The sequence below is a fragment of the Orbicella faveolata genome, unplaced genomic scaffold (assembly GCF_042242905.1).
Source record: "Orbicella faveolata isolate gen_17 unplaced genomic scaffold, um_ofav_v1 contig_1, whole genome shotgun sequence".
Classification (NCBI taxonomy): domain Eukaryota; kingdom Metazoa; phylum Cnidaria; class Anthozoa; order Scleractinia; family Merulinidae; genus Orbicella; species Orbicella faveolata.
In genome coordinates, this window is record NW_028301536.1 from 14,119,173 (window position 1) to 14,145,276 (window position 26,104).

Sequence of the window (26,104 nt, forward strand, 5' to 3'; positions counted from 1 at the left end):
GAACTTTAATTTAATTGTTTCATTTAAACTCACAGACCCCTATTTGCACATTGTCAGGTTATGACAATGTTGGTTGTAGGCTCAGTGAATTTTCACAGAAAATAAGACAAACTAAAAGTTCTTATACAAAATGAACCTTGTGATACGGTTTGAGGTCTGTTTGTGTCACCAGCTAGTGAGTAGGAACCCTTGGGCTAGTGATTGTGACTCCCTTACTGAACAGAAAGTTGCAAGGGAACCCTAAAGGCGCTCACCAGAATGGTTCTTGTGCTTATAGACTTGCTGGAATTCTTGGCGTTTATCCCTCAGAGGTACTCCTGATGTTTTTTGTTGTTGTTGTTGTTGTCGTTTGCTGTTTTTTAATCTTAACTTATTTTTTTATATTCAGCGTAAAGATAAAACTTTACACACTTTCTGTGAATCACAATTACATTACATACCTCGATAATTTCTTGATCATGACTACTTGACTCCACTTTACACCTGCATTGTCTAATAATGCAGGGGTATATGGGACAGGGTATATCACGTGGTGATCAGCTAATCCTCAGAACCAAACACTTTCTATCTCAGTTTGTTTCGCTTCATTCTTTCTTTCTTAGTTACTTTTTACATATGTCATTCTTTGTTAGGATTTTTTTTTTGTTAAGCCTCGTAGGGTGGACTTCCAATCGCTTGAAACTTGAGCCTGGCTCCTAGCCAGATTTCCTGCCTTTGTGTCTCCACTGGGGTATATTTTTCGCAGGCTTTTTCTGGCCCTCGTCTGAACGCATTTGTTTCAGTTGCATGCGGTAGCTTAGTTCTGTTACTTCAGCCTCCTAATTCAGTTCGTTCGTTATGTGTATATATATAAACAGCTGCAGGCGGACTCCGATATAAATGGGACTGGGGGTGCTCGTCGTACCTTTTGGAGTGGGGGGGGGGGACAGGGGGGTCAGAACCTCCCGCCTCCTATTCTCCCGGGCTCCCGCCCCGCTGTGTCCCCTCCCCCCCCCCCCCCAACTTTGGAGGTTAAAAAAGCAGTTTTGGTGCCTCTTAGGGTGTTCAGCCTCAGAAGGTCCACAGCGCGCGGGAGCTTTTGCGGTAACTTTTAGGGTATTGAGCAGAAAAAATATGACAGGAGATGATGTGTTGGTTTAGAATTGGTACCTCTAAGGGGTAAAGAAATTTCAAGCCACGTCCACAAAACAGGATCTTGGTACCTCTTAGGGGTTCTTTTCAAAATTTCCGACGAGCATCTCCGTCCTTTTTATATGGGAGTCCCCCCCCCCGGGTATATACATAGTTTTATGTTTCACGTAATCAGGCTGTTCGTAATTAAGCTTTTTGCAGGCTCAATTGTGACTAGGTTATTTAGTTTCAATGTGAATTCCCTGCAACGGTCTCGAATAACTCGGAACAAGCACTTTGTTAGCGGCATAAGTAGAGGTTGACTCGGAATGTCAGATCTGTTCACTTTCCCAGCTGAAGACGTAAGTGAGCTGTAATGATAGAGATGTACCTCCCCAGCCTGTGCGCTCACTCGGGGGTTCTTTGTCAAAAGTGATCTTTTCGTCAGAGTTGTAATTCCCCAGCCTAACTGGCCGTAATCCTGTGTGCTTACTTGGTGTAGCAGCTCAAGATTGACCAGTAATGGCAATTTTGTCTTAAATTTTCATTTATTGCAAAAACAACAGCATGTGCGAATTGTAAACTGGAGAATAATTATTGTGGGTAGGTTTAAGTGAGGATTACTGAAGGGTCCTGTGGTGGCTTTTACGGCTAACAGTTAATATTTTGGCCTTTTTGGGGCTAACGATTAATTTATTTTCCTTACGTTGGACAGAAATCCTAGAAATTAACTACCTGAGTTTTACAAAGTCAAAAAAAAACGATTTTTCTTTGTTTGAGAAAGTTAAAAATTTATCCTAATTACTGTAGAACATCATCTTTAAGGTCTTAGGAACATCCGGTATGGAGTTGTTGCGCTTTGTCCTCGTGAGAGGAAAAGATTTGAAAAGAACAAGTAGAACGTAACAAATAATTATGAAAATTAGGCTTCCTGTCTTGAAAAAGACGCAAAGATTGAGGCTACCAGTGTTGTGATATTAGCACGATATAAGAGTTTTAGAGAAGGGCGTCTTGTTGAGCTAGGTTTATCACCGATGCAGAGGAACTAGAATTAAGGAAGACAAACTAAACAAATCAGCAGCACTGAAAAAAGGAGAGTACTTGCTTCTAGCCACTGATGGTTGCATTGAACGATTTGTTCGTCCAGCTCACGTCAGTGAAACGACAGGTAGAAAATTAAAACTGGTTGTCCGTGGTTATAATAACTGATAATGAAAAAAACGATAGCAGTTCCTGTGATTTGTGTGAAGAAAGTTTTACTGTAAAGAATGGTTTGTACAGCTGACGGCAAACACACACAATTTATTTAAAAGCAGGTTACAAAGACTAGCCAATGCAAAAGTTCTGATGTGGACCTGCACTGATCTAATGAACGGGGCTTACAATGAATGAACTATATACAACAATTTTGAACATTACAATTAAAAATCTCAAAATTGACATCAATAGTTAAAAATCTAGACATGTTTAAAGTCCAGTGATCTAAAAGAAATGCTACAGGAGGCTTTGGGAAAAGTTGAGTGATGTTTTTCACAAACAGTGAACAACATCACACAAAAAAGTGTTTGTCAAACAAGCAGGCATCCTTTTTCTTAGCTTCCGTTGTGTGGTATCAAACTTTATACAGCCGAAGGTTTCTCATGCGAAATAACGATACAATGATACAAAAATAATTTTCCTTTTGTATCCAAATCAAACATCCTTTATAGTTTAGCAGTGTACGAAGGGCGGGAAAAAATATCACCTGAAATCATTCCGTTGAGTTCGTCCCGAGTCGAATTCAGAAATCTGTTTATGTTACTGCCGGGGGGTTGCAGATCTTGAACCTAAACGTGTAAGTACCGGTGAATACTGTTTGGTTTGTAATGAGTGCTTAAAGGAACTCAGTCACGGAATTTTGGAGTTATTTTGGCCATGTACAAAATTACCTCTAGATTGAAGGAAACATGAAAATAGTAGTTTACTATGATAGAAAAACACCAAAAAGATAACAATAAACCATAAAGGAACAAGGATGGTGAAGGGTTGACACGGACTACAAACGACGAACTTGAAAATTTTAAGCCTATATATCTTTGCGAAATGCGCAAACCATAACATAGCTCCTTTAATCTTCATGCTGTTAAGATTTTATAATTAAAAGGATCGTGCTTAAAGAAAAGCATGTGAGGCCAGTATTTTGAATCTGAATATACTTTTTCATGTACACTTGTTGATGAACCACTCACTCCTCTACGTTTAATAGTTTGATTGCAACTAACCCGAAAGGCGCGACCCTTTGAGAATGGCGATAAGTGAGTCAACTAAATCTGAGGAGGTGACAAGACTCGATACCTGTATAACTTAACGACACTGTTCTTAAGCTGAAATTCAAAAATTGCGAACAGACACTGACGGAAGCCTGAGAGGCAAGACAACAACTGCTCGACGGTTAGACTAAATTACACAGCAAAGGTCCTAAAAATTTAGATTTTATATTCTAAATTAAGCCATATAGATTGCATGTTCCAGGTAATCGATACCAGCAGGACTACCAAAAAGATCGTTTCGATGTAAATTGTCTTTTCGGAATTCCTTTAATCCCCTCAGATTTTCTTAAGAAAACTGTCACCTCCAACTTTCATGATGCAAAACATTTAATGGCTGTTGCTTCCGGTTTGATAAAAATGTCGTTTTGGTGGCCGAAAAAAGGTCAGCTATGATTTTCCGAAAGACATTCACAATGACACTTAAGGTTTTCGGGGAATGGATAAAAAACCGTAATTAATCCGAAAGGACTCAAGTTTCCCTATGAAGACCAAACAGACAAATTTTATAGCACGGCATAAAATTACTCCAGATAGCCTAATAAACCGCTTTTTAAAGCATTTGAGAGAAAACTGTCGTTATTTGCGCGCCCCTGCTAAACACAGTCCTGATTCAGGGCGGATCCAAGGTTTTTCAAAGAGGGGTGACCGGTATCTTGAAGATGCAGAATCAATGAGACATGCCTCCAAAATGTTGCAATTTCAGAATTGGATTCTTAATTAAAACTGTTATACCAGAAATGCCACAAACTATAAATTACAACGGATGTACCTTTCCCGAGTATTTGCCTTTTAGTTTCTGCCATAGTATTCACGATCTTTATCAGTTTTTGTCAGTCTTTGCTTCTCCGAAAGGGGGAAGAATGGCTAGCCACCCAATCTACCCCGTTTAAACCCGCCGCTGCTCATTCTTATATCATTCGTCTTTATGTGCGGTGCACTAACAAGTAACTCGTCTTCAGTAATTAGCTTGTTACTTCTCCTTTGTGTCATGATAGAATGCAGGACATGAGGACCATTTTCGTTTGGTGCTGCCTCTTGGCTGTACTTATCGAGCGTTGCATGTCGGACATGTACATGCATTTTCCACATGGATCCAATAATCGTTTGAATGGCAATCAAGATAACGTCAGGAATGCAAACAGACTGTTTGATTCACAGGTAGGACGTCATTATATCACACGTGGACTATGATGAACTCAGAGGGCCGATAACTATAATAAGCCAATCGTAATGCTTTATTGCGTGATTATATTCCAAGTATATTGCACTGGCCAACAATAAAAATCAAACATTCAGGTTCGATACCTGTTCCGCTTTGAATTATGCGTTCTTTTTTGCTTTTTCATATCTTAGACTTCGCCTAAAAGTCGTGCATTGATGCTCATTAACCGTTTTCCTTGCATACTTTAGAATAACGGTAAAGCTGGATACAATGTTGGAGACAAATTGGACGATAATCCTGGAGACAATATTCAAGAGTTCAGACAGCTACCAACGGTAATATTAATCATATATAGAGATTTTTTCAATGTTAAGACCTTACCACATTTTTCATCCATCCGTCTATCCGTCCATCCGTCCATCCGTCCGTTCGTTCCTCTGTCCGTCCGTCCATCGGTCCAAGCAATTCAGTCAGCCAGTTAGTCAGTCGGTCAGCCAGTCAGCCAGTCAGCCAGTCAGCCAGTCAGCCAGTCAGCCAGTCAGCCTGTCAGCCAGTCAGCCAGTCAGCCAGTCAGCCAGTCAGCCAGTCAGCCAGTCAGCCAGTCAGCCAGTCAGCCTGTCAGCCTGTCAGTCAGTCAGTCCGCCAGTCAGCAAGCCAGTCAGCCAGCCAGTCGGTCCGCCGGTCCGCCGGTCCACCAGTCTGCCAGTCCGTCAATCCGCCAGTCCGTCAGTCCCCCAGTAAACCAATCCGCCAGTCAGTCAGTCAGTCAACCATTCAGCCTGTCAGCCAGCCAGTCAGTCAATCAGTCAGTCGTTCGTTTATTTATTTATTTATTCATTTATTCACTTTTTAGGAGTTCTACATGAGTAGTTGCGACGCCAAGGGCAAATCTGAAGTAGAAATCATGTGGACAAATCAACACGGGACCGGCCCAAAAACTGACGACAGAGTGGAAACACAAGTTATCTTACAGTTCATGTGTCAGGCGTATCCCGAGGGCAAGATGGCTACCAATAATGTGAACAACGAGTTTCAGTATCACACCATTCGTAACGGTCAAACACTAAATACTCAGGATTTTAAAAAAGGGAGAAGAGAGAATTCTTATATTAAGAAAGACCGAGGACTTCACGAGCCAGCTAATTACTATCAGGCGTATGTCCGCAGGGAAAGAAACAAAGGTAGGTAGACTGAAAATACACTGAGCTCCAAAAACAAGTACTGCATAGCAATACAAGTTCAAAGAAATTCCTGACGCGTTCATCCAACAAGACGGTCTGCGAATACCAGATCCTCTTCATGTAGGTTATGGATCATCAAAAGTCAGAGAAATTGTTCAGTCCTCAGCGCTACCGGAACACGCTTTTAGGCCGAAAACAAAAACTCGGGGCTCTTTTTCCACTTCTATGAGAAACAGAGAATTGTGCGTGTTCTATCCAAACTAGGGGTGTTCGTCACCACGTATTTTTCGGGAGCCGAAGCAAACCACAACGACGACGGCAACGAGAACGTCACCAAAGAAAAGGTTTAATGAGTAAAACAGTAGCTGTGCACGTGCGTTATAAGTCTGTACATTTCTTTGCCGTCCTCTGTAAGGTCCAGTTCATACGTCGCATTTCTGCCGTGTCGAATTCAATTCAATTAAGTGCGGCAGAAATGCGACTGACGATTCATACGTCGCACTTGTGTCGAATTTAATTCAGAATTAATACAGTCGGGTATGTCGGTCAGCGGAAGACATTTTAAACGCAGAGTATTCAATATGGCAGACGGAGATACTGAGGGACGAAGGACTTTAATTTTGCGAAAAGTTGTCCGCCAATGGAATGAGAAGGAGAAGGCTGACAATGCAACAGTTTGTTTTGCAATATTTCCAGGTTGCATTGGGTCGAGAATAGCCAAGTTTCTTCTTTCTCTTTGACGGGACCAAATTTACGCATGCTCATTACATTAACACAATGTATGAATTAGATTCGACACGGCAGAAATTCGACGTTTGAATCGGTGTCGCATTTCTGTCGGATAATGGGACAAGACCAGTCGAACGTGCGGCAGAAATGCGGCAGCCGATTCAGACGTCGAATTTCTGTCGAATTTAATTCGTTGAATTGAATTCGACACGGCAGAAATGCGACGTATGAACCGGGCCTAAAACAAGAACGTGAAATGACCAAGTTCTGCGTGGTCTGAGAAACGGGAACGACTTCAGCGAATTTTTCGTATTTCCATTTGGAATTGAACGCTGTCATTGAATATTTAAGCCGAATACGTTCTTAGAGCCATAGGCGTACTGAACAAATCTAGACGGTTGCGAATTTCGCTGGTAAAATATAAATTCCTTTTTTACTAGGTGTCGTCCTCCGCGTCGCCCGTCGCAGCATGTTCTCTTGATCCCTTGAAAATTTTACTTTTTCTCCCTTGTTTTTTTAAATAGATTCCATTGTTCGGTAAAATGTTTCGTCAACGTCCTTAAGAATAATTAAACTTACCAAGGGTCGGCAATCCAGATTATCAGTCTGTCATTTAACATGCATTGATGCAGTTGGCCATTCCAGTTTTACAGATTTTAACAAAAATAGGGTATTTTATAGGAATCGTATGTGGTTACAACTGAGCCAAATCTAAAAATTCACCGAGGGAAACGCGAGAAAATTCGATGTCAGTTTTGCTTTTTGTGTTCATGTTGACGTCATAAAAATCGAAAAACACTTACGTTTTCCTTTCAGCCCGCGCAGATTACTTGGGCTTTCGTCCTATGCGCGCGTGCAATCGTGAAACTATAGGGAGCCACCTTAACCTTTAGTCCATATCCAGCTGCAGTCCTCCAAAAAGCGAGTCAAAATTTTGGAAACTGAACCATGCGTTGATGCAATTGGCCATTCCAGTTTTGTAGCAGAAGTCTATCAAAGCCCACTTACTACTACCCTCATTTTTCTAACCAAAGGTTTATTTACCGCCGACCAACAACTTCAAGGAGATTTGCCTATTTACACACGGTAGAACGCGGCCGGAACAAGGAGGGGCTTGGAGGTCCCCGAGGAACGCGATTACTATCCTTATTGGGGCCCCACCCCGTGGAGGGACATTGCTATCATGGTCAGCAATAACAAGACTGAGGATTTGATGAAGAAATACGTGAACAGTCCAGATTATGGGCACAAATGTGAGTTTATAGTACATGTTTTGAGTTCTTCACTACGTCAATGTTACAGTGTTTAATACTGGTCTCAAGTCTGAGACTATGTTTAAGGTGTTCTTATTGAAAACGTTATAGGTTTATCTTTGAGAAACTAAATTAGCCCTGTGAACGACGGGGGGTGGGGGGCAGGGGGGGCAGTGGGGAAGGAGGGAGCCGGATATACTGAAAGGAGTTACCTACATGTTACATTAATACCCGAATACACACTGGTAATAACAATGTATAAGTATAACGACTGTATAAATGGTAGAGGAAAACAATGATCAAGACCAAATTTTGATTGTACACAACTTGAAAGCTTTCCCGTAAAGTATAATTGAAATGTAATGTGCTGAAGCCATTTTGAAAGCGGCCTTTCACTATAAAACACCGCTCCTGTAGGCGTTCAGTTGCTATGCTGAAATATTGCTGCCAGTACTAGTGTGCAGAATTCTTGGTTTAAACGTAAGTCAAGGCGTAATCGTTTCAAGATACGCTGGAAGATGTTGAATGTTCATGTTTCGGAAAAATGGTTTCTGGGGAAAAAATTTATTTTTCAGGGTATAAAATGTTAGATGTCCGTTTTGGTCAGCTTGATTTTCCTTCATAATTAGATTCACCCTGGCTATCCATAGCTCCATATCCCCGGGACTGGGAAAGCATGCAAGTGTATCAACCTCTTTCCTACGTGTCACTCATATACAAAAGTAAACTTTTTTTTTCTCGAATTTCCTTTCCGCGTTAGATATGTGTATTATGCCAACCAAGCTAGCAGGCAACGAAGACTGTCCACCAGACAACTCAAATGTTCGCGCCAAGAAATGCGCTGCGAAATACATCACCGCAGAGTCGTGTAAGGCTGCTGGGGGGACCTGGACAAAATTCTTTACTAATTACTTAGAGAAAGCTGGTGGCAACTTGAGCAACTGCGAACCCCAAGGAGATTCGAAGCTTGCTAAAGGCTTACCGTACGAACCTCAAAAGCTCTCCCAAGGATCTGATGAACAGGAACAGGATGTTTTTCTTCACAAAACCCCAGATGTGATCTACGCCCCATCCACTGTCGTTAACCACAATGGAGTAAACATGAAAGGCAAGTTTTCATCGTACAAGTGGAAGGTGCCATGTTTTCCAAGCACCACCACACAGCGTTGTGTATTACGATTGAGGTGAGATAAATAACTACTATAAGGTAGGTAAGGTTTAGTCTGCATAAAGTGGCCCATCAGGCCGAAGCTTATCCCGGTTTCCATAACATGAAGCGATTAGCAGTATTTCTACTCCCCCCTGGATGGGATGCTAGTCCATCGCGAGGTTACCCCCAGCATTAAATTCGCCGGTACCCATTTATACACCTGGGGGGAGAGAAGCACTGTGAGATTTAAGTGTCTTGCCCAAGAACACAACACAATGACCCCGGCCAGGGCTCGAACCCGGACCGCTCGATCCGGAGAAGAGCGTACCAACCATGAGGCCACCGCGCCTCCACTATGAGGTACCTCTTTCAATCTTTTCGTCAAAATCTTTATTTCCTCACACATTTTTTTTTAGAAGTGTTCGTAGTCAGTTTTGAGAATATGGTATAAACGGTCATAAACGTATTAGGGCAATGCCTATTTAGGACACTATAACACATTAGGTGCAATATTCTGGGTAATGCGGAAGTCCACACCAGTTCACACCCTCTATACCTGAAAGTGCATCTGGGGACAGAAGGCAGGCAGTCTAGACTGCTGCAGGACTATGGCTAATTATTATGTAAATGAATTCCAACATGAACACACATCACACGCAATCTATGCTTATATACTGCGTATTACTTATCTTGTTGTTTTAAAAATGCCATCATCTTTGCTTTCATGCTGTTTACTTGCTCTACTTTATTGAATAGTAAACATGTATGTGATTTTTTTTTTGCAGGTATAATATCACCACTAACGATGTTCCACGCGAGTTTGACGCCAACAATAATAACGAGTAAGTGATTTAGAATTCATCATTATTTATGAGCATCAAAAATTTGGGTTAAACTTGTGCTATTTCATGAAGCAGAGGTTTCAAAACGTTCAACGGGATTTTGGAGGGATTGCGCACGCGAGTGCTATGCTTTGGCAGCATCAACCGAGCGACATCCTCGCGTACCTTATTAGCAGTCCGCCGTTCATTCCACCATTGCAGCCTGCATTATTACTTGAGCCCGCAAGTGCGCAGAAAGCTACGGAGTACGTTTTTCCGCTCTGAAGACGCGGAGTCGCGGACTATAAGGGTTTGGCCGCGAGCCGCCTGAGAACGAATTTTCCCGAGTTGACCGATCGCTGTTCTCATCTTCGCAGAGTTACAAACAACCCTCAAACAAAAGCAGTTGATGGTACAACAGATCTACAACTCGCCTTGAATACCGCGCAGCTCGGTCGCACATTTCAGGACAGAAGTCACGGGATCCTTTTAAAATCACGAAGTGGTCTCCCTCTAAAATTCCAGCATTCCAACATATTCTACATCGGAGGAATGGGAAAGAGAGGAAACATTGTGCAGGCTTATCCAGCCATGGAATATCGCTTCACTCCTGAACGCATTACAGTTACAACAGATGATGTGGTGTGCTTCGTCTGGTCTGGTGAGAATTTTAAACTAAGCAACAAGTTATTAGTAGCACTAAGGTATCTAACACACAAACTAGATTGCAATTCCACTGTCAAACTTTAATAGGCCACATTCGTATTGTCAGTATTGGACTGGAACTAACTTGCAATAGAGGCTAATGTGGGGGAATATCATTAAAAAGAGATAAATGTCATTTGCATTTGAAAATATCCCCCACATTAGCCTAATTTGCAAGCTAGTTCCAGTCTAATAAAAGGGAATACGAATATGGTCTATTGAAATAGCAAACTCTAGGTCAATACAGCATTTCTTTAACTTTTTTGTTGTTGTTTTTGTTTTTCTATTTTAGGTTTAAACAACAATCAGGACAACGCCGGAGAAGGAAAAGCGCGTAGGAGAAAAATATTTATCGTCTTCTTTTAAATTTCCGAGACATGATCCCGGTAGCCCGTGTAATCAAGACAGTTTATGTCTTGCCGAATCCTTTACACCCTTGGATAATTTAGGTAATATTTTTTTCGACTTCATTTTATGTTTAAACTCTCGATGCAAATATTCTGACTGAAGCTGGAAATGCCACCCCTTATTGATTTGAGGACTTTGAAGGCCGTGAAAACAGTGGGTCCGAGGTTGATGGTAGATCATATAAACAAATTTTTGGACTATAATCCATTCCTCTTTGATAGAACGTTTTCCCTTGTTTGTTAGTGTCAAAATTTGTAGACTGATGATCATAAATTTGAAGTTAATCTAGTTCAGATGGGCGTTTTGTCGCGAAAAAGGATGGTTTTCATATAGACGAGAAACTAAAATTCAAGTTTTGAAACCAAGAGGAATGAAGACTAACAGAGTATCAATTTCAGGTTCTGATCGGACCAATGTGTGCTGGATAAAGGACGGATGCAGCTCCTCAGCGTCGAGTTGCAGCTCTTCTGTCCCAAGTTAGTAGTTTATAGCGGCTGGTTGGTAGTTAGTTTTGTCCTAAGTCTCGCCGTGTTAATATTTTCTTTGTCTGTGTTTGTTAAGTTGATTAGTATATTTTAGATTGTATTTGTGTTATTTAGATTATTTGATTTGTAGTTTAGTCGGGTCAGGGAAGGGTTTTTTTCGGGATATTTTTTAGGGGGTTGGGTGTGGGTGTATTAACCAAGTAGGGGACTTATGTCCTATTGTTAAGCACCTGTACTTGTACGAATCCTAAAATAAATAAATCATGTCAAGTTTAATGGACAAAAGACGTAAATCATTTTGTCAACCTCGTTCCCATGCTCACTCTGCTTCCCGCCCCCTGGGAACGAGGTTGTGTTGGGATGGAATCACGCGACTATGATCTAGATCAGAGTCTTTTGATGACAATGATTTACTTTTGCTTTTTGTCGAAAATAATTTCACCACTTGACTATAGGTATCAACGGTATCGTGAATTCGAAAACGCGCTGCGCTCATAATCTGCACTAGAACGGACCAGTCATGTAGCCACGTAGACTCGATTTGCAGCCGTTTTGAGAGTCTCCTCGGGAGCCTAATAGCCACGATGCAGTTGGAAATCTGGCTTGATGTTAGAATTTTCATCACACACTGTTTTTAAATGATTCTCGCTTTATTCCAGGAATAATAGCTTATTAGCCATATGCTCATCTGTAGTTCAGTATAGCAAAGTGATGTTTGTATCCATTTCCTCAAACCGTAGAATGTCACGAAGCCCTGGGTATGGAGAATGGTGCAATCGATGACGGACAGATCGGTGCCTCCTCGCAATGGGATGGCAATCATGCCGCTCGCCAGGGAAGACTTCAGTTCCAACAAAATGGCGGCAAACAGGGAGCATGGTCATCCCGCAAAAATGATCAGAATCAGTGGCTGCAGATTGACATGGGTGATCATCACACAGTGACAGGTGTAGGAACCCAAGGACGGGACAGTGTACAGCACAAGCAGTGGGTGACGAAATACCAGCTGCTATTCAGTAACGATGGTGTCAACTTCCAGGCCTACAAAGGACAAGGAGCTGCAAGGAAGGTGAAATAAGCTTCATCCACAAACGTCACTAACTAATCACAATGGTTTTTCCTTAAATTTGAGAAATTCAAGGTAGCTCTAACCTCGAGAACTGGCCTCTGTTTGTAGAAAGAGGCCACAATCCTCTACTGGACAGAACAAACTCCTAACCCCGGGAAGAGAGTGGCGAAAATCGAACCAAAAGTTGCTTAGAAGTTGCTACAAGGAAAGACAATGATCACTTTGAAATAATCGTAGAATGTTTTTTGAAATTATCAGATCATTTTCTGGCCAGTGTATTTGTAACTAGATGTAGTTTTGGTTAGGTAACCATGATGAGAGGAGGTTCAGTTTTGGTAAATTAAATGACCGTTTATAACATGTGCATTTCCTTGGATAACGATTTAGGATTTTAGTGGAAACACAGACTCGCACAGCATTGTGTATCATGGCCTTAACCCGCCCATCACAGCAAAATACATCCGCTTTCGACCAAGAACCTGGCACGGACACATATCAATGAGGGTGGAGCTCTATGGTTGTCCAGTAAAAGGTACGGATAACATATTTGTTCAAGGCATACCAGCTGCTATTCAGCAGCCTCGCGTGGCTTTTGCAGTTGGGACATTTCTAAGGTGGCAAGTAATTTCCCCGAGTGGCAGTATTAGCTTATCAAACGTAACTACGCGTCATGTATATGTAAAGAAGACAATTTTTCTTGATTACTAAGTTGAAAATTGTAAGTGCCTTAACGCTGGTAATCCGACCCTGTTCCCAGGGTCTCTCTTCTTTCCACAGAGAGACCGTGGGAACGAGGTTGGTGTTCGTGAAAAAAAAGTCTTGCAAGGGTTCCTAATGGCGATAAGTCACGTTTTAATGGTTAGAAGGCCAGTCGCGGTTAATTTATTTCATTCTTAAGAAGGTAGTTTAATTCTTCAGGACGCTTGAATCCAACACTTTACTCAGTTACTCAGTCTTAGGTCGTGTTCTATTGAGATCAAACGTTTCTGGTTGGTTGGCTGGTTGCATGGGTTTTTTTCGTGTTCTATTGGGGAACAACCATTTTCGGTTGGTTTGGTTGATCAACTCTTTCAATCGGCCTCAACCCCCGTGATTATATGTCGCGTGATTGTAGCTCGCGTAAGGACTATTCCTTGGGGTTACCGTGTTTCAACCGAAAACGGTTGGAAAAGTATTCTATCGAGAAACGTCAACCGTATCAACACAAAATAGTTAAATTGCGGTCGAAACGGTTGATCCCAAAATAGAACACGATGTTAGTGGTATTTTATGATATTTGTTTGATACCCGTTTCACTGATTCAGGTCGCTCCAACATGTCTCTCAAGCCTAAAGCTTGCAGCAGCATTCCTCTTGAAGTAGTCGATCCTTCCAATTTGACGCCCGCTGACCTGAATCTTCAACTCGTCAAAGGATGTTACAGCGGTAACAACCTACAGGCTCAACTTGACAACGCTCCAGCCTCCTGCAACCCGCCGTGTTTCCGCATCACGAAGCCTGGGGCCTACTGTTACATGGGCACGCGCAATAACAACTTCTCCAACAGACGTCACATTGGACAAATTACCGTTACCAAGCCTTATTAGACTCATTTATGAAGGACAGACTGTAATAATAGTATTTAACTGAAAAAAAAGCTTTGCATGTAACGGAGGCACCGCCATAAATTAAAATGAGGTTGCAGTTTTAATTCTGACGCATGTCTGTTTGAAGGCGTTATTGTTGGGGCATACTATTCTACAATTTCTTTAGTTAAAGAAGGAATTAAATACAAATGGAAATAGCTAACAAAAAAGTAGACAAACTAAACACGAGATTACGACGGGCTGAGTTCAGTTTACGTTTCGTGTTTTGCTATTCAATTGAAATCCACTAAGTCCCATTCCTTATTCGTTTTTCTTGGATATCGGTTCTTAAAGCGGGGGTTCCCCACAGGGTGCTCCATTCTTCCTCGCGTTTTTCGCCCCCTTCCCCTTCCCCGATTCGCGCAATAGACCTCAAAAAGGTATTGGTACAATTTACCGCGTGTCCATCCTGCGGTTCGAGCCCTGGATTTGGACATCGTGTTGTGTTCTTGGGCAGGACACTTTACTCTCACTGCGTCTCTCCACACAGGTGTAGTAATGGGTACCGGCATATTTAATGAGTGCCGGGGGGTGACCCTGAAATTGACTAGCACTCCATCCGGAAGGAGGGTAAGAATACTTCTAGTCGCTTCATTCTGCATAAAAACTGGAGATAAGCGCCGGCCTGATGGGCTACTTAGCTCGTATGTAGATTTTATCTTTACCTACTCTCCATCCGGTGGAATATGCCTACAGAACTGCAGAAAATATGCCCACCTTTCCCCCTTTAAGCTAGCTTCACACAAGCTCGGATGTTTCAAAAATGCGTCTTTCAAGGCGCTTTCCTCTTTTCGACTAAAATTAGTCGTTTTCATTGACATAACAAAGGAGAGTAAAAACACGCGTACAGTTATACTCAGATTCAGTTTAGATTGCCGTCACTCAAGCGCCAGCAACACAACTAACAAATCATTCTTCCCCTCAAAAAATGATCAATGAAATTAACTGCCTTCTCAGACTAGACAAAACTTGATACGATGCTCGCAATCACACCTCTGAACAAGCGCGCGCACTTGCAGTGATAACCCAGCCCACAAGTGTATGATGTAGGCAATAGAAAGGAAACATTTTTTTTCTTTTTTTTTTTTTTGCATGCCATGCGCCATTGGGAGAACGCTCTTCCCCTTCTGTTTGCCATTAGCTTTTCGGCTCAAATCTCTTTGGCCAGCTTTTGGTGAGGCCCCATTGGGGTTCTCGAGATGTTGGATATTTAGGTAAAAAAAAAACTAGTGGTAATCGTAGATTAAAGAGTGCGTTCGAGTATTGGTAGGTAGGTAGGAACAGCATTTTGTGCCTGGGTTGTTAGGTAGACGTGAAATTGGCCTCCCTTCATCAGTAGGGGCGAAAACAAATGAATTGATCGCAAAGCACGTACACACGAGAGGGTTTGTTCTCGTTTGTACATGTATTATGTATTATTAGTTACGACCGGTCAGTGAAAAAACACGGACTGCAGTCGGCACGCCGCGTTTAGTCCGCAGTCCGCGTTTTATACCCGAGTCCGTGTTTTATACCCAGTCCGCAGTCCACAGCTCGCAGTCCGCAGACCGGAACCTTACAACTCTGGACCGTGTCAATCGACACAAACGTTGCCTGTTCCGTCGGTATGTGAGACGACGCGCTTTTATTACAAAAACTAGGAATTATTCTGTTTACGACCATGACTGTGAATGGCCTTGGCTTTGGGGAACAGCCATTGAGCATTTTCACTTCCGAAACAATGAAACGAGGACATGTTGGTGTACCAAAGTAATCCTGTGGGAGTTGAATTCTTTTCCTATGTAAACACTTTCGTTGGGTTTATGTTACATATTTTGCGCACAGAAATCTAGGCCAGCGAAGTGAAACTACACATTTCCTCCTTTGATTTATTCAGCAGAAGGCAGCGTTCGTTTTAATTTGGTCGAAGAGAAGAGGGTACACAACACGCAGCCAAACTACAGCTTTCTGTTCGTACGAGAAGTCGTACACATTTCGTGAAGACGTCTGCAAGGTTTTTAAATGCCATTAACACGAACTTCAAACTTGAAATAAAAACTTATCCGCTACAGTCCACAATAAGCTGCCTCGACACTCGAAAGTCCGCAATATTGCACAACAATCGAAAAAAAGCACATGGACGAACATGGAGAAGACGTCATTCGGTCCTGAAGACTTTTGGGGGGTAGGAGGGGGGGGGGGGCAAGCAAATAACTGGAAGCAATGGGACACGGGATATTAGGCCAAAACTTAACGGGATATGGGATACACAGACCCCCACCCCCCCCCCCTCCCTTCCCTGCCCTGCCCTAATGGGGCTGGTCACGGTACTGTTAATACCTCGTAATTTAGTAGTTTATTGTCTTTGATAAATAATATTAGGCTGCCTGGTACCCCCGTGTCTGATCCCTTCCTAATGAGATACAATTACTGTATGTAGTAAGTGAAAACCATTTTTAATTTAACGTCCGATTTACAATAAATACGCGTACAATAGACTAATCATGTACTCCGAGTAATAAATAAACAATCGCCTCCATTTGGCGCGGAAATATGCTCGATATTTGTCCGCAGACATTATCTGTTCGCTTCTCGGAACGGATAATGTCCGCGGACAAATATCCGAGCATAGTTTTGCGCCAAAAGGAGGCTACTGTGTTTATTATCCTTGAAATATTTTTCGCAACACGCGCAGTTTTGAAAATTGGGGAATATCCTTAGCTAGGGAATATTCAGTCACGTGACGCGTTTAGACCAGTCGCACGCGAGAGAAAATATTCGATGGATTATAATTTAAGTTAGATCCCGAAAATTTAATTAACACAGAAAATGATACAAATAAATCATCCATTAAAATATCTTTTTTACCACTAAGAAAACATATCGCTCTCTGCTGTAAAACCTCAATTTCTGATAGTTCTAACCGAGAGAATTACTTGTAATGCTTTCTCTACCTAATAAACCCTAAAAGGTAATTGACAGTGGAATCCCGGGACGATTGATACCCTGAGATTAGACTAAATAGGAAAAAAGGGTGGTAAGGAATAAGAATAAAAGTAGCAACACAGATTTCAAGCAGTGAAAGGCTATAACCAATGTTGTAACTAATTATTCCAACTTTGAAAAGACAATTAAAAATATCTTTTTTCGGGATGCAGCTTCAGGCTGCGGGGATGCACGCCAGTCAGCGTAGACAGCTTTTAAACAGGGTGTCAATTGCATTGTTTTCAAAGGGAATAGTTTTGCAAACTTTTAAATTCTAGTGAAAATTGATATGTCAGAAAACTTCTAACCTTTTTAGTTGATTATATGAAGTTAGAAGCATTTAGTCCTACACGTGTTAAGTCCCACACTCTTATCATGAGAAAGAGGTGTGGTGGCGCAGTGGCAAGCACGCGAGTGAGTAAGGTTCAATTGTTTCACATGACGTAATTCCCCTTTCTGTGGTTCAAGCCCCTGAGGGGTTATTACAGACTTCACGTTACATTTAGCGTATCTATATACCAAACACGTAACAACCCCTGTTACGTAAATAACTGTGTTGATCTCTTGCCTTTGAACATCACGTAAAAATAAAGTTACTTAAAACAATAAAAATACTTTTTTGGAGCAAACATATTTTGACAAGCAGTACCAAAAACATGAAATTTCTTTCTGTTTAGCCTACTTCCATAGGACCAGATAAACCTGGAATTAACAAAAGCTCCAATATCGTATATGGGTTTTGTTTCTTTCATTGCAATCTGTGGTTGCTGAAAAATATACATGTACTTACTAGGGGCTAAAACTTTCCCTTCACCCTTTTTTTCAAGCAAAAAAAGGTCCCATTTTTACATCCCTCCCCCCATGTCCCTTATCTTTTAAGTAAAACAAGGCATAACTAAAAATATCAAGAACTTTAAAACAAAACCCTTTTTGGGTGCAGTGCACACCATCCTACTGGAACTAATAAAAAGTTCAGTGTGATTAGTTAATAATATAACAAATACATGATCGAATGAAAAACAAAATTAATGCCCTTGATATTCAAAAGTCAAAGCAACATTATAGTTTGCCGATCAACAATCAAGTTCACACTGACAATAAAATTTTTTCATTGCACCAAAAAAAACCTTTGAAACTTTACTAAGGGCAAGTTATATGTATGATGCAAAGGGTGTCGTGCAGACAAGAAAAACAAAATAGAACTGAAATTACTATTTTCTGCTCTGCCAACCTGATAATTTAGTTCTTCACACACAAAACTGAGTCTTCTCCAAGTAGAGAACAGAGCTCATGCAGCCTCTGTTGCATCTTGGGAACTCCAGCCAGCTGTGATTCAAGCTTCTGTTTCTCTTCATTAAGTGTCAGTCTTGTGGCTGTGTTCAGTTCCTCCCAGCGCCAGCCACCCTCCCCATCAAACTGAAGTAGATGTGTGTGAAATTTCCTGGAAAAATTAGTAAAGATTCATGATAATGACAACAACCTTGTTTACAGTTCCATGCTTAGTGATTAGGCCTTTTAGCAGAAGGTAAAGTTCACTTGGTCATGATACAAACCTTGCTACTTTTCAAATGTATATTTTCCTGTTTTATTATACGGCTGACCTGGTCCACGATGAGAAGACGAAACTGTTTTGGCCTGATTAGTTCCCTTAGCGATCTGAATTTTGCAATATGGACTGCTAAGATGAACTACTCACAAATTAATAAATAACCTATCATGCACATGTTTACAGAGAATAGATCACAAAAATGCATCAATTTGGCAGCAGATTACATGTAAAAGAGCCATTATTAATACTAAACACTTACTTGAACTAGCCTGTTTAGTCTGTTTTGGAGAGTATTGGTCTTGCTCTGTTTTCTTGTTTGTTTGTTTGTTTGTTTTTTGTTTTTTGCATTCTTGCCCCACTGTTGCAGGGCTTCAAACAATTTCCCAGCTAGCGCCGGTCAAAATGTCCGGTCAAACCTATTTTTCCTTGGACATCCCATTTTTGGCCAGACAAGTATCGATTACATCTTATCACTATAAAAGTGCCCCCTCTCCCCTTCATATGATGTTTAAATATGAAACAAGTAAATTTTCAAAGCATTTATTGTACATGAGCATTGATCTCAATGAAGGAAAAGTGGAACACATGGTACAGCAAAATCAGTATCACATTTATGCGAAAATTTGCAACGATAGCCGGAAATTTTATGACTATTACAAATCATTTATTAAAAGTTCTTGGTCTGGTAGTTAAGTATCCACCTTTTTTCCCTCCTTTTTTGCAAATGCCAATAATATTGAACCTTTAAATATTTAAAACTTGAAACTCTAAATTTTTTCCTTACCAGTGTAAACGACCTGGCAGACAAATTGTGCGGCCATCTAAGGATTTGACAGGACAAAACCTATTTTTGACTGGACATTGTCCATTGACCGGCCATTATTTGAAGCCCTGTTGTTGGCTAATGTAGCCTTGGCACAAGAAAAGATGTTTCTGGAGCCTAACACATGATTTGATTGGCTTGGGGGGAGAGGAACATGTGAGCCACAAGTGATGTTCTTATATTTTTTTTGTACCAAAATATGCAATGGTGCACATCTTACTGGAGAGATCAGGCATCAAATTACTATTTATACTGGTACTGTATGTACATGTAATAACTAGGTACAAACCATAGGGACGGTCTGTGTGAGATGCTCAAAAGACTGATCCCTTCATCTTTAGCAGCTTGGAAGATACTTCCCTCCACATCAATACTCACAGCACTGGTACACTCATCAAGTAAGGCAAACTGGGGCCTAAAAAACATACAGTTTGTCTCAGAGAACTGTGTACAATCAATGTGTGTTGCCCTTGAAAAGTAAAGTTCTATAAGCAATAGTCAACTCCACTGCATGTCATTGACAATTACCCTTACCCAAAGAATTGAATTTTTAATTTGTAATTGTATATAATTTATCAGTGTGAGAAATGTTAGAATGATTGACACTCAAATAAAGTTTACTGCTACTAGTACCACCCATGCAATTGTACTCTAATTGTACATTGTACAAAAAAAAGGCAAATCTGTTATATCCAAAAATACAGGCCTACGGGCCGATCAGAAAACAAACAAATTAAACAGCGAAAAACAAGGCTAATTAAGGTATACACTAGGTACATACCAATAGCAAAACCTGATATATATAATAGCATGTCTAAATGAATTCTGCATGAGCCGCACCTCATCCATGTTAAACATGAGAAAGTCTTAGAACACAACTGAGTGTCTGCAGCCTAGACCCATTTGCAGGTAATCCCCCATTTGAGGTTTATGCTAGGCCTACTGTAGACTCTTTTTGTAAAATACAATGTAACCAGCCCTACAAGTGATGGTTTCAGTGTAAAATACCTGTGATAGAAGAGTCGTGCCATTCCCATTCTCTGTTTCTCTCCTCCTGAGAAGACATCCTTCCATTCCTTTACCACATCCCAACCTTACAAAGGGCATTCAAATTTATAAAGAATTAACGGAAAGCTCAATACCATTGACTTACAAGGGTCCCCCAATATGTTTGGCGGGATGCGGGATTTGGCTTTTTTTCGCCATGATATTTGGGATTTGAGCTGAAAACAGGGGCAGGAAGTGGGAATTACAATTACGAGTGGGAGCGGGATTTTGTGTTCTTATAGGGTTGGAATGCAGGATTTGCAAGGGGAACAGAGCAGGATATGGGATTTCAATTCTTAAGAAAAAATAAGAAAAAATAATATAATCCAAAAAATAATCATATTAAATAAAATATTCACACAAGTATGTAAAAATGTTACTTCAGTGATGAAATATACCTCCTTCCCTTTTGACTATATACTTCAGATGAACAATGGCCAAAATAGTCTCTAAAACATCATCTGTAATGCCACAAGACTGCATGTCTTCAAATGTGTGAGGATAAATCACTTGGTCACGCAGAGAACCAATTGGCATATATGGTCTGTAAAATTAAGTATTAATTTATAAAACAGTTTAAAAAATGTTCTGTTCCAGAAAATTACCCCTTGGCTGGAAACAATTTCTTATTATAATCCATCAAATATTTTTGCTCGCGCACGATTGGTCTAAACGTGGACATCATGTGACCAAATATTCCCCAGCGAAACCAGGGGAATATCTGAAGATATTCCCCGATTATTTTCAAAACTGTGTGTGTTGTAAAAAATATTTGAAGGATAATAAACACAATAGCCTCCATTTGTCTGCGGACAAATATCCAAGCATATTTTTGCGCCAAATGGAGACTATTGTTTACATATAATTCATCCAATCACTGCAGCTCAGCTTGTTGCTGTGTATGACAATAGACAATACCTTTGCAGTAAAAGTTCACTTAGGTTTTCATTGTCTAGTATATGCATGTATGTACGGTACATGTAATGCACTTTGCCGTGTGTTATACAGATGTGTATTGTACAAATTTAATTATTCTTAGAATATGAAGTTTTAGATGTACAGTAGTGATAGCATGGAAAACTGCTAGAACCATAAATAAAGCTCAGGCAATACAAAGTGTACATGTTCTAGAAATTTCACCTGTTGCTTTACTATTTGTTGTTATATTTTAAAAGATTTTTCTCGTAAATTAACCAACATGGGTGACTAACAGATTGGCATTACAGGAATTCCATTTAAAATGCAATATACTATCAAAATTTTTCTGGCCTTGTACAGGAGAAATTACCAATGAGCACAGACTCACTGGTAGTACATGTACAGTGTATATAGTGACCAGTGCATATAAACTCACCTTTGAGGTATGTAGAACATGTGGCTTGGAGGTGGTTTGGCCAGGAACCCTTTGTAAACTGGCCAGAGTCCACCAAGAATACGAAATAAAGAACTTTTACCACAACCATTTGGACCTGTTATCAACAGATGCATTCCTGGCTCCATCTAAATTTTTTTTTAAAAAATTGTAATAATCAAGTATCTGTCACTTATAATATAGAGTATTAATCATCAGCTCCTAAACTGGAAGACTTGCCATATTTGAAAATGACTATTAATAGAAAGGGTACATAGTGATTTTTGTACCATGACTGGCAGCCAGAAATTTATTTCCTTTGTCTCTGTAAATGTTTACTGATGCCAATTTGTGAATGAAAAACTCAAATTACTATTTGCAAGTTATCATTTTCAGGGACATTGAGAAAGGAACAGTTGTCATGTGCGATAAAAAGACGTCAATGCTTGGGCTCCTTTTTAATATCTGCTCACCTCAAAGGACAAACTTGACACAACTACATCACCACACGGTGTGATAATAGCGACGTCCTTCAAGGCAATGCTTCCCTCAGTGTCAACTACCTTGCCACCTGACATCTGACTCAAATCTACCACTTCTCCATGGACACCAACAGCTTCACTGGTGGGATGCTCAGCCTCGTCAATTGAATCTCTCCTCTCTGTCAACTCTCTAGTAACTTGCCGTTGACAGTGTCCCTGCTCAACATCTTCAAAGACCTCAAACATCTCTGAAACACGTGTCGTGTAACCACTCAATTCTATTATCTGCCACAATGCAAAGGAAAACATGTTGGCAGGTGTAACACTGTTTGGCAGGGCACAAAAATGCACAGCAACAAAGTATAACCTTATTCTACTCAGCTCATCACTGGCTACACAGTACCCACTTTTGGCAAATTTTGTGACACAAGGTTGCATGAAAACCTGTCTTGCAATATTATTCAATATTGAAAGACTCATTAGTTTTCATGCAACCTTGTGTCACCAAAAAATTTTCAAAAAATTCATGAAAAACTAAAAAATATAAATGTAATCTATAAAGTTAAATTACTGACATGGCGATGAGTAATACATGGATATTGAAGGTTTAAAGGTGGAAAATGGGACATCTAAGACTCTAACACTTGGGCTACCAAGACCCTTTAGTTAACAGTCCAGCTACCAAGACCCTAACATGTACAGTACTAAGACCCTTGAAAAGACTTGGGCTGCTGAGATCTTGGCAATTTAATGTACACAGGTAGGAGACTTACCTCCTTGTAAGACGACATGATTCTTTCTATGGCATCTGCAGCAGAAACCATCAGTGAGCGTGATGTTGTCACATGCTCTGTTCTTTCACTTACAACTTGGTCTGTAAGTCCCTGCTGTTCCTTTGTTGTCCCTGGATAAAACATCACATGGATGATTACAGTGACATTCTTAACAGATCAAAATGGAAAATAGTCTGCATCTTGAGATCAATGCATATTAATTTTATAAACTTTCAGTTCACTTATAATGATACTGTGGTACATAAAACTGAGAAAGAAGAAGTTTAAAATCTCAATGCTAATCCCAAATGGGAAACATACTGGGGTGCAACATTTAAACAGTCATCTTTCATGAATTCAAGCCTCTGAAAAATTCTCAGATTTTGCAGAGCTATATGATTCTAAATGTTGCTGTTTATGAACGCATGACTTTCAAACTTTGCCATTTTACAAAGTTGCAGGTGATTTTTCCAGAGGTGTCAATTGATGCATTTAAAAATATTACTTGGTCTACATAAAAATCTAAAATTACTGTGATGAAGTCTATACCACTAGTTTTCAGAGTTTCAGTTCCAGATCTTGTAAGTTTTAGTGGGGTATGCAAAAAAATTTGTGCCAAATCCTGACAAGTAGAAAATCTCACTAGTTAAAAAACTCTCTTGAGACTCTCATATTATCATTAATAATTGTTAAGTACCTTTCCCTAACAGGATACTTGATCCCACCATAACAAGACCTGATGCACTCCACACATACTTCATTAAGAACTGTTCCAGCATGATGAACCAAAGGCGTTTGCTGAAGAGCAGCTCCATTTGCTGGGCCAGCGACTGAAAACTATGTTTCAGTAATGTCAGTTCAACCTGTACATGTATAAAGAAGAAGATAGCTTTAAGTATATGGAATTTCCAACTCCCTACCCTCTTGTAGTAGTTTTTCATCTTACCATCTTGCATGCTAAAAAAGTTTAAGGCATCCAATTCAACATTGAAATGGGAAGTTACTTTGTTGTGTTACTCTTCAAAATAACATTAGATACATTCAAGATTTGTTTGTAGTAAACAAATTCTATACCAATATCAATTATTTCTGATTTCCAACCTATACCACAGTATGAATTTTTTTTTTTTAATAGTTTTTATTTACTTCAAAACTGAGATAACAAATTACAAATTACAATTACCACAGTATGAGTAGGTACATAGAACTTTGGGATAAGGGTATGTAATTAAAGGGAAAAAATGTCCCAGGGTGAAAGGTCACTCTCTATATTAAGCCACATATGGTAACACATGTAAATTGGAAACTAGTTTTCAAGCACTTCTTTACAAAATAGAAGTGAACTGTTTACATAAGAAATACATGTAGTCAAATGGGCTCAGATGACAGTGTGGATGGAGGGCCACTCACTTCAAGGTAGGGTACTTGTGTGGAGGGGATGGGCAATGAGCCAATGTTTTCCATATAAAAAGTTCTGACTTTTTGCTGTGCCATTAGAAAGAAGTCATGACCTTTTCATTTAAAGCATACACAACATTGCAATTCTTCCCTTTCCCAGTCTGTGTTTTTCATGGTATCTTAGGGGTCACGTATCTCTAATGCTCTCTTCTCTCACCTCTGTTGGGGGGCCTACCCACCTTTTTTCCTAAGTTCTAGTCGCCTGTAATGTGACAACCATCTAATCATTAAAATAAACCATTCTAATCATTAATCTAGATCTGTCATTAATTAACCCAATATGTACATGTACCAAATTTTAAAAAGACACCTACTTTGTGACCACCATAAAAAGCAATCTCCTCTGCATTGGTGATAACCCTGGAGTGAAGGAATCTCAGTTGTCCCCTCTTCTGTGACTCTTCCGCCACAATCTTACCAAACCTGGGACTCAGCTTTTTCAAGATCATGGCAGTTAAATAGATCACTACAGCTGCTATTGACACTGGCACCTTCCACGATGTTCCCCTTTTTCGAGCCATCTCATCCAGCGTCCAGCAAATCACAAAAATGTCCAGGCAAGGTTTGGTTAAGTGAGAGTAAAGATGAGCCACTGAACTACAAAACATGCGTATATCCTCCGTAAGACACTCATCAGCATTCGCCAGTCTACCATCCAAGTTGCCAACACGATAGTAAGTTTGATTTGAGAAGTACTTCTCGTAGGCATGGTTCACGAGCTCTGTGCGGAAAGCAAGTGATAGTTTGCCCTCTAGATACCGAATCATGCTGTTTATGAAAGTCGCAGGAATTGCCACTCCTATCCAGTTAGTTAGTAGTAAAACGAATTTCAACACATTTTTCTGCACTACCGATCTTATTATCCTGCCATCAAGGGTTGCCACGTATATAGAGAGGAATGTCCTGATGAAAAGGCAGACTGAATGGAGAAACAACAGTCCCACTTGTTTTGTCCATATCCCAGGAAAAAGAATCTTCAACAGCTTCCATGCCTGTGAAATAAATACATAGTCCAATGCCGCTGTTCTTCGTTTTACCTTTGACCCTGTATTAGAAGACACCAAGGTCAATCTTGTCTTCTTACTTTGGTTTTGTAGTTTGTTCAATATCCTTCGCCCGACGCAAGGCCCGTATTTTTTTATAATATAAAAACTAGCGACGGTAAGAGCAGCTGCTCCTGTGATTTTCACGTGTCTTTTAGTAAAAGGTGCCATTCTTTCACTGGCATTCACGATAATATCATTACCACCTGTTTCTTTCGCTGCTTTTGGGTTCGCTTGCACTAGCCGCCATGTTGTTTTGATATTGTCCTCGTTCTCAGTTCTGGAAACATGAGGACGAGGTTTTTTACCTACCAGCCACCGAGAGAGTTGACAGAAAGACAGCGGCAGGACTGGAGGAGAAAATATTTTTCTCCGGCTCTGCTGTTATCTTGTCCAAGCCCTCTATTTTTAATTGTCTGTCGTTCATATTCATATAAGGTCAGATCTTTATGGAACGTGAAGTTCGTCCAAGGGTATCATCCCAGTCTATCAGAGCCGGGTAAGGTCACTGGCCCTGATGGCATGCAATAGGTCCGTTACCGTTTCCAGAGGAAATAACGAGATCGCAGAAAATTAAAGACGCTAGTATTTTCACCCTCCGTACTTCG

At 40.4% G+C, this 26,104-nt stretch overlaps 1 protein-coding gene and 1 pseudogene across 2 annotated transcripts; one reads left to right on the forward strand and one right to left on the reverse strand.

Annotated features, from left to right (window-relative positions):
• Positions 1–2,652: 2,652 nt before the first annotated feature.
• LOC110061395 (protein DD3-3-like) lies at positions 2,653–14,071 on the forward strand (annotated as a pseudogene). Its single transcript, XR_016207646.1, has 13 exons — positions 2,653–2,944; positions 4,415–4,577; positions 4,830–4,916; positions 5,435–5,762; positions 7,526–7,744; positions 8,505–8,928; positions 9,680–9,736; positions 10,093–10,376; positions 10,713–10,754; positions 11,227–11,304; positions 12,054–12,382; positions 12,770–12,914; positions 13,687–14,071. The product of XR_016207646.1 is annotated as a protein DD3-3-like (transcript).
• Positions 14,072–16,420: 2,349 nt separating this feature from the next.
• On the reverse strand, positions 16,421–25,811 carry LOC110061334 (ATP-binding cassette sub-family D member 2-like). Its single transcript, XM_020768174.2, has 9 exons — positions 24,768–25,811; positions 23,693–23,858; positions 22,996–23,126; positions 22,214–22,507; positions 21,744–21,889; positions 20,788–20,933; positions 20,351–20,435; positions 19,632–19,757; positions 16,421–18,411 (listed from the first exon to the last, which is right to left on the reverse strand). The coding sequence occupies exons 1-9, from the start codon at positions 25,665–25,667 to the stop codon at positions 18,210–18,212; spliced, it is 2,196 nt and encodes a 731-aa protein (XP_020623833.2). The 5' UTR covers positions 25,668–25,811; the 3' UTR covers positions 16,421–18,209.
• Between the last annotated feature and the right edge of the window lie 293 nt (positions 25,812–26,104).

Coding starts and splice junctions, on each gene's coding strand:
- LOC110061334 (XM_020768174.2), bottom strand. CDS start 25,667: ATGGCACCTTTTACTAAAAGACACGTGAAAATCACAGGAGCAGCTGCT. Junction 21,890..22,213: donor TGTCAAGTTTGTCCTTTGAG/GTGAGCAGATAT, acceptor AAAAAAATTTAG/ATGGAGCCAGGAATGCATCT. Junction 18,412..19,631: donor TCACACAGACCGTCCCTATG/GTTTGTACCTAG, acceptor TAATTTTTCCAG/GAAATTTCACACACATCTAC.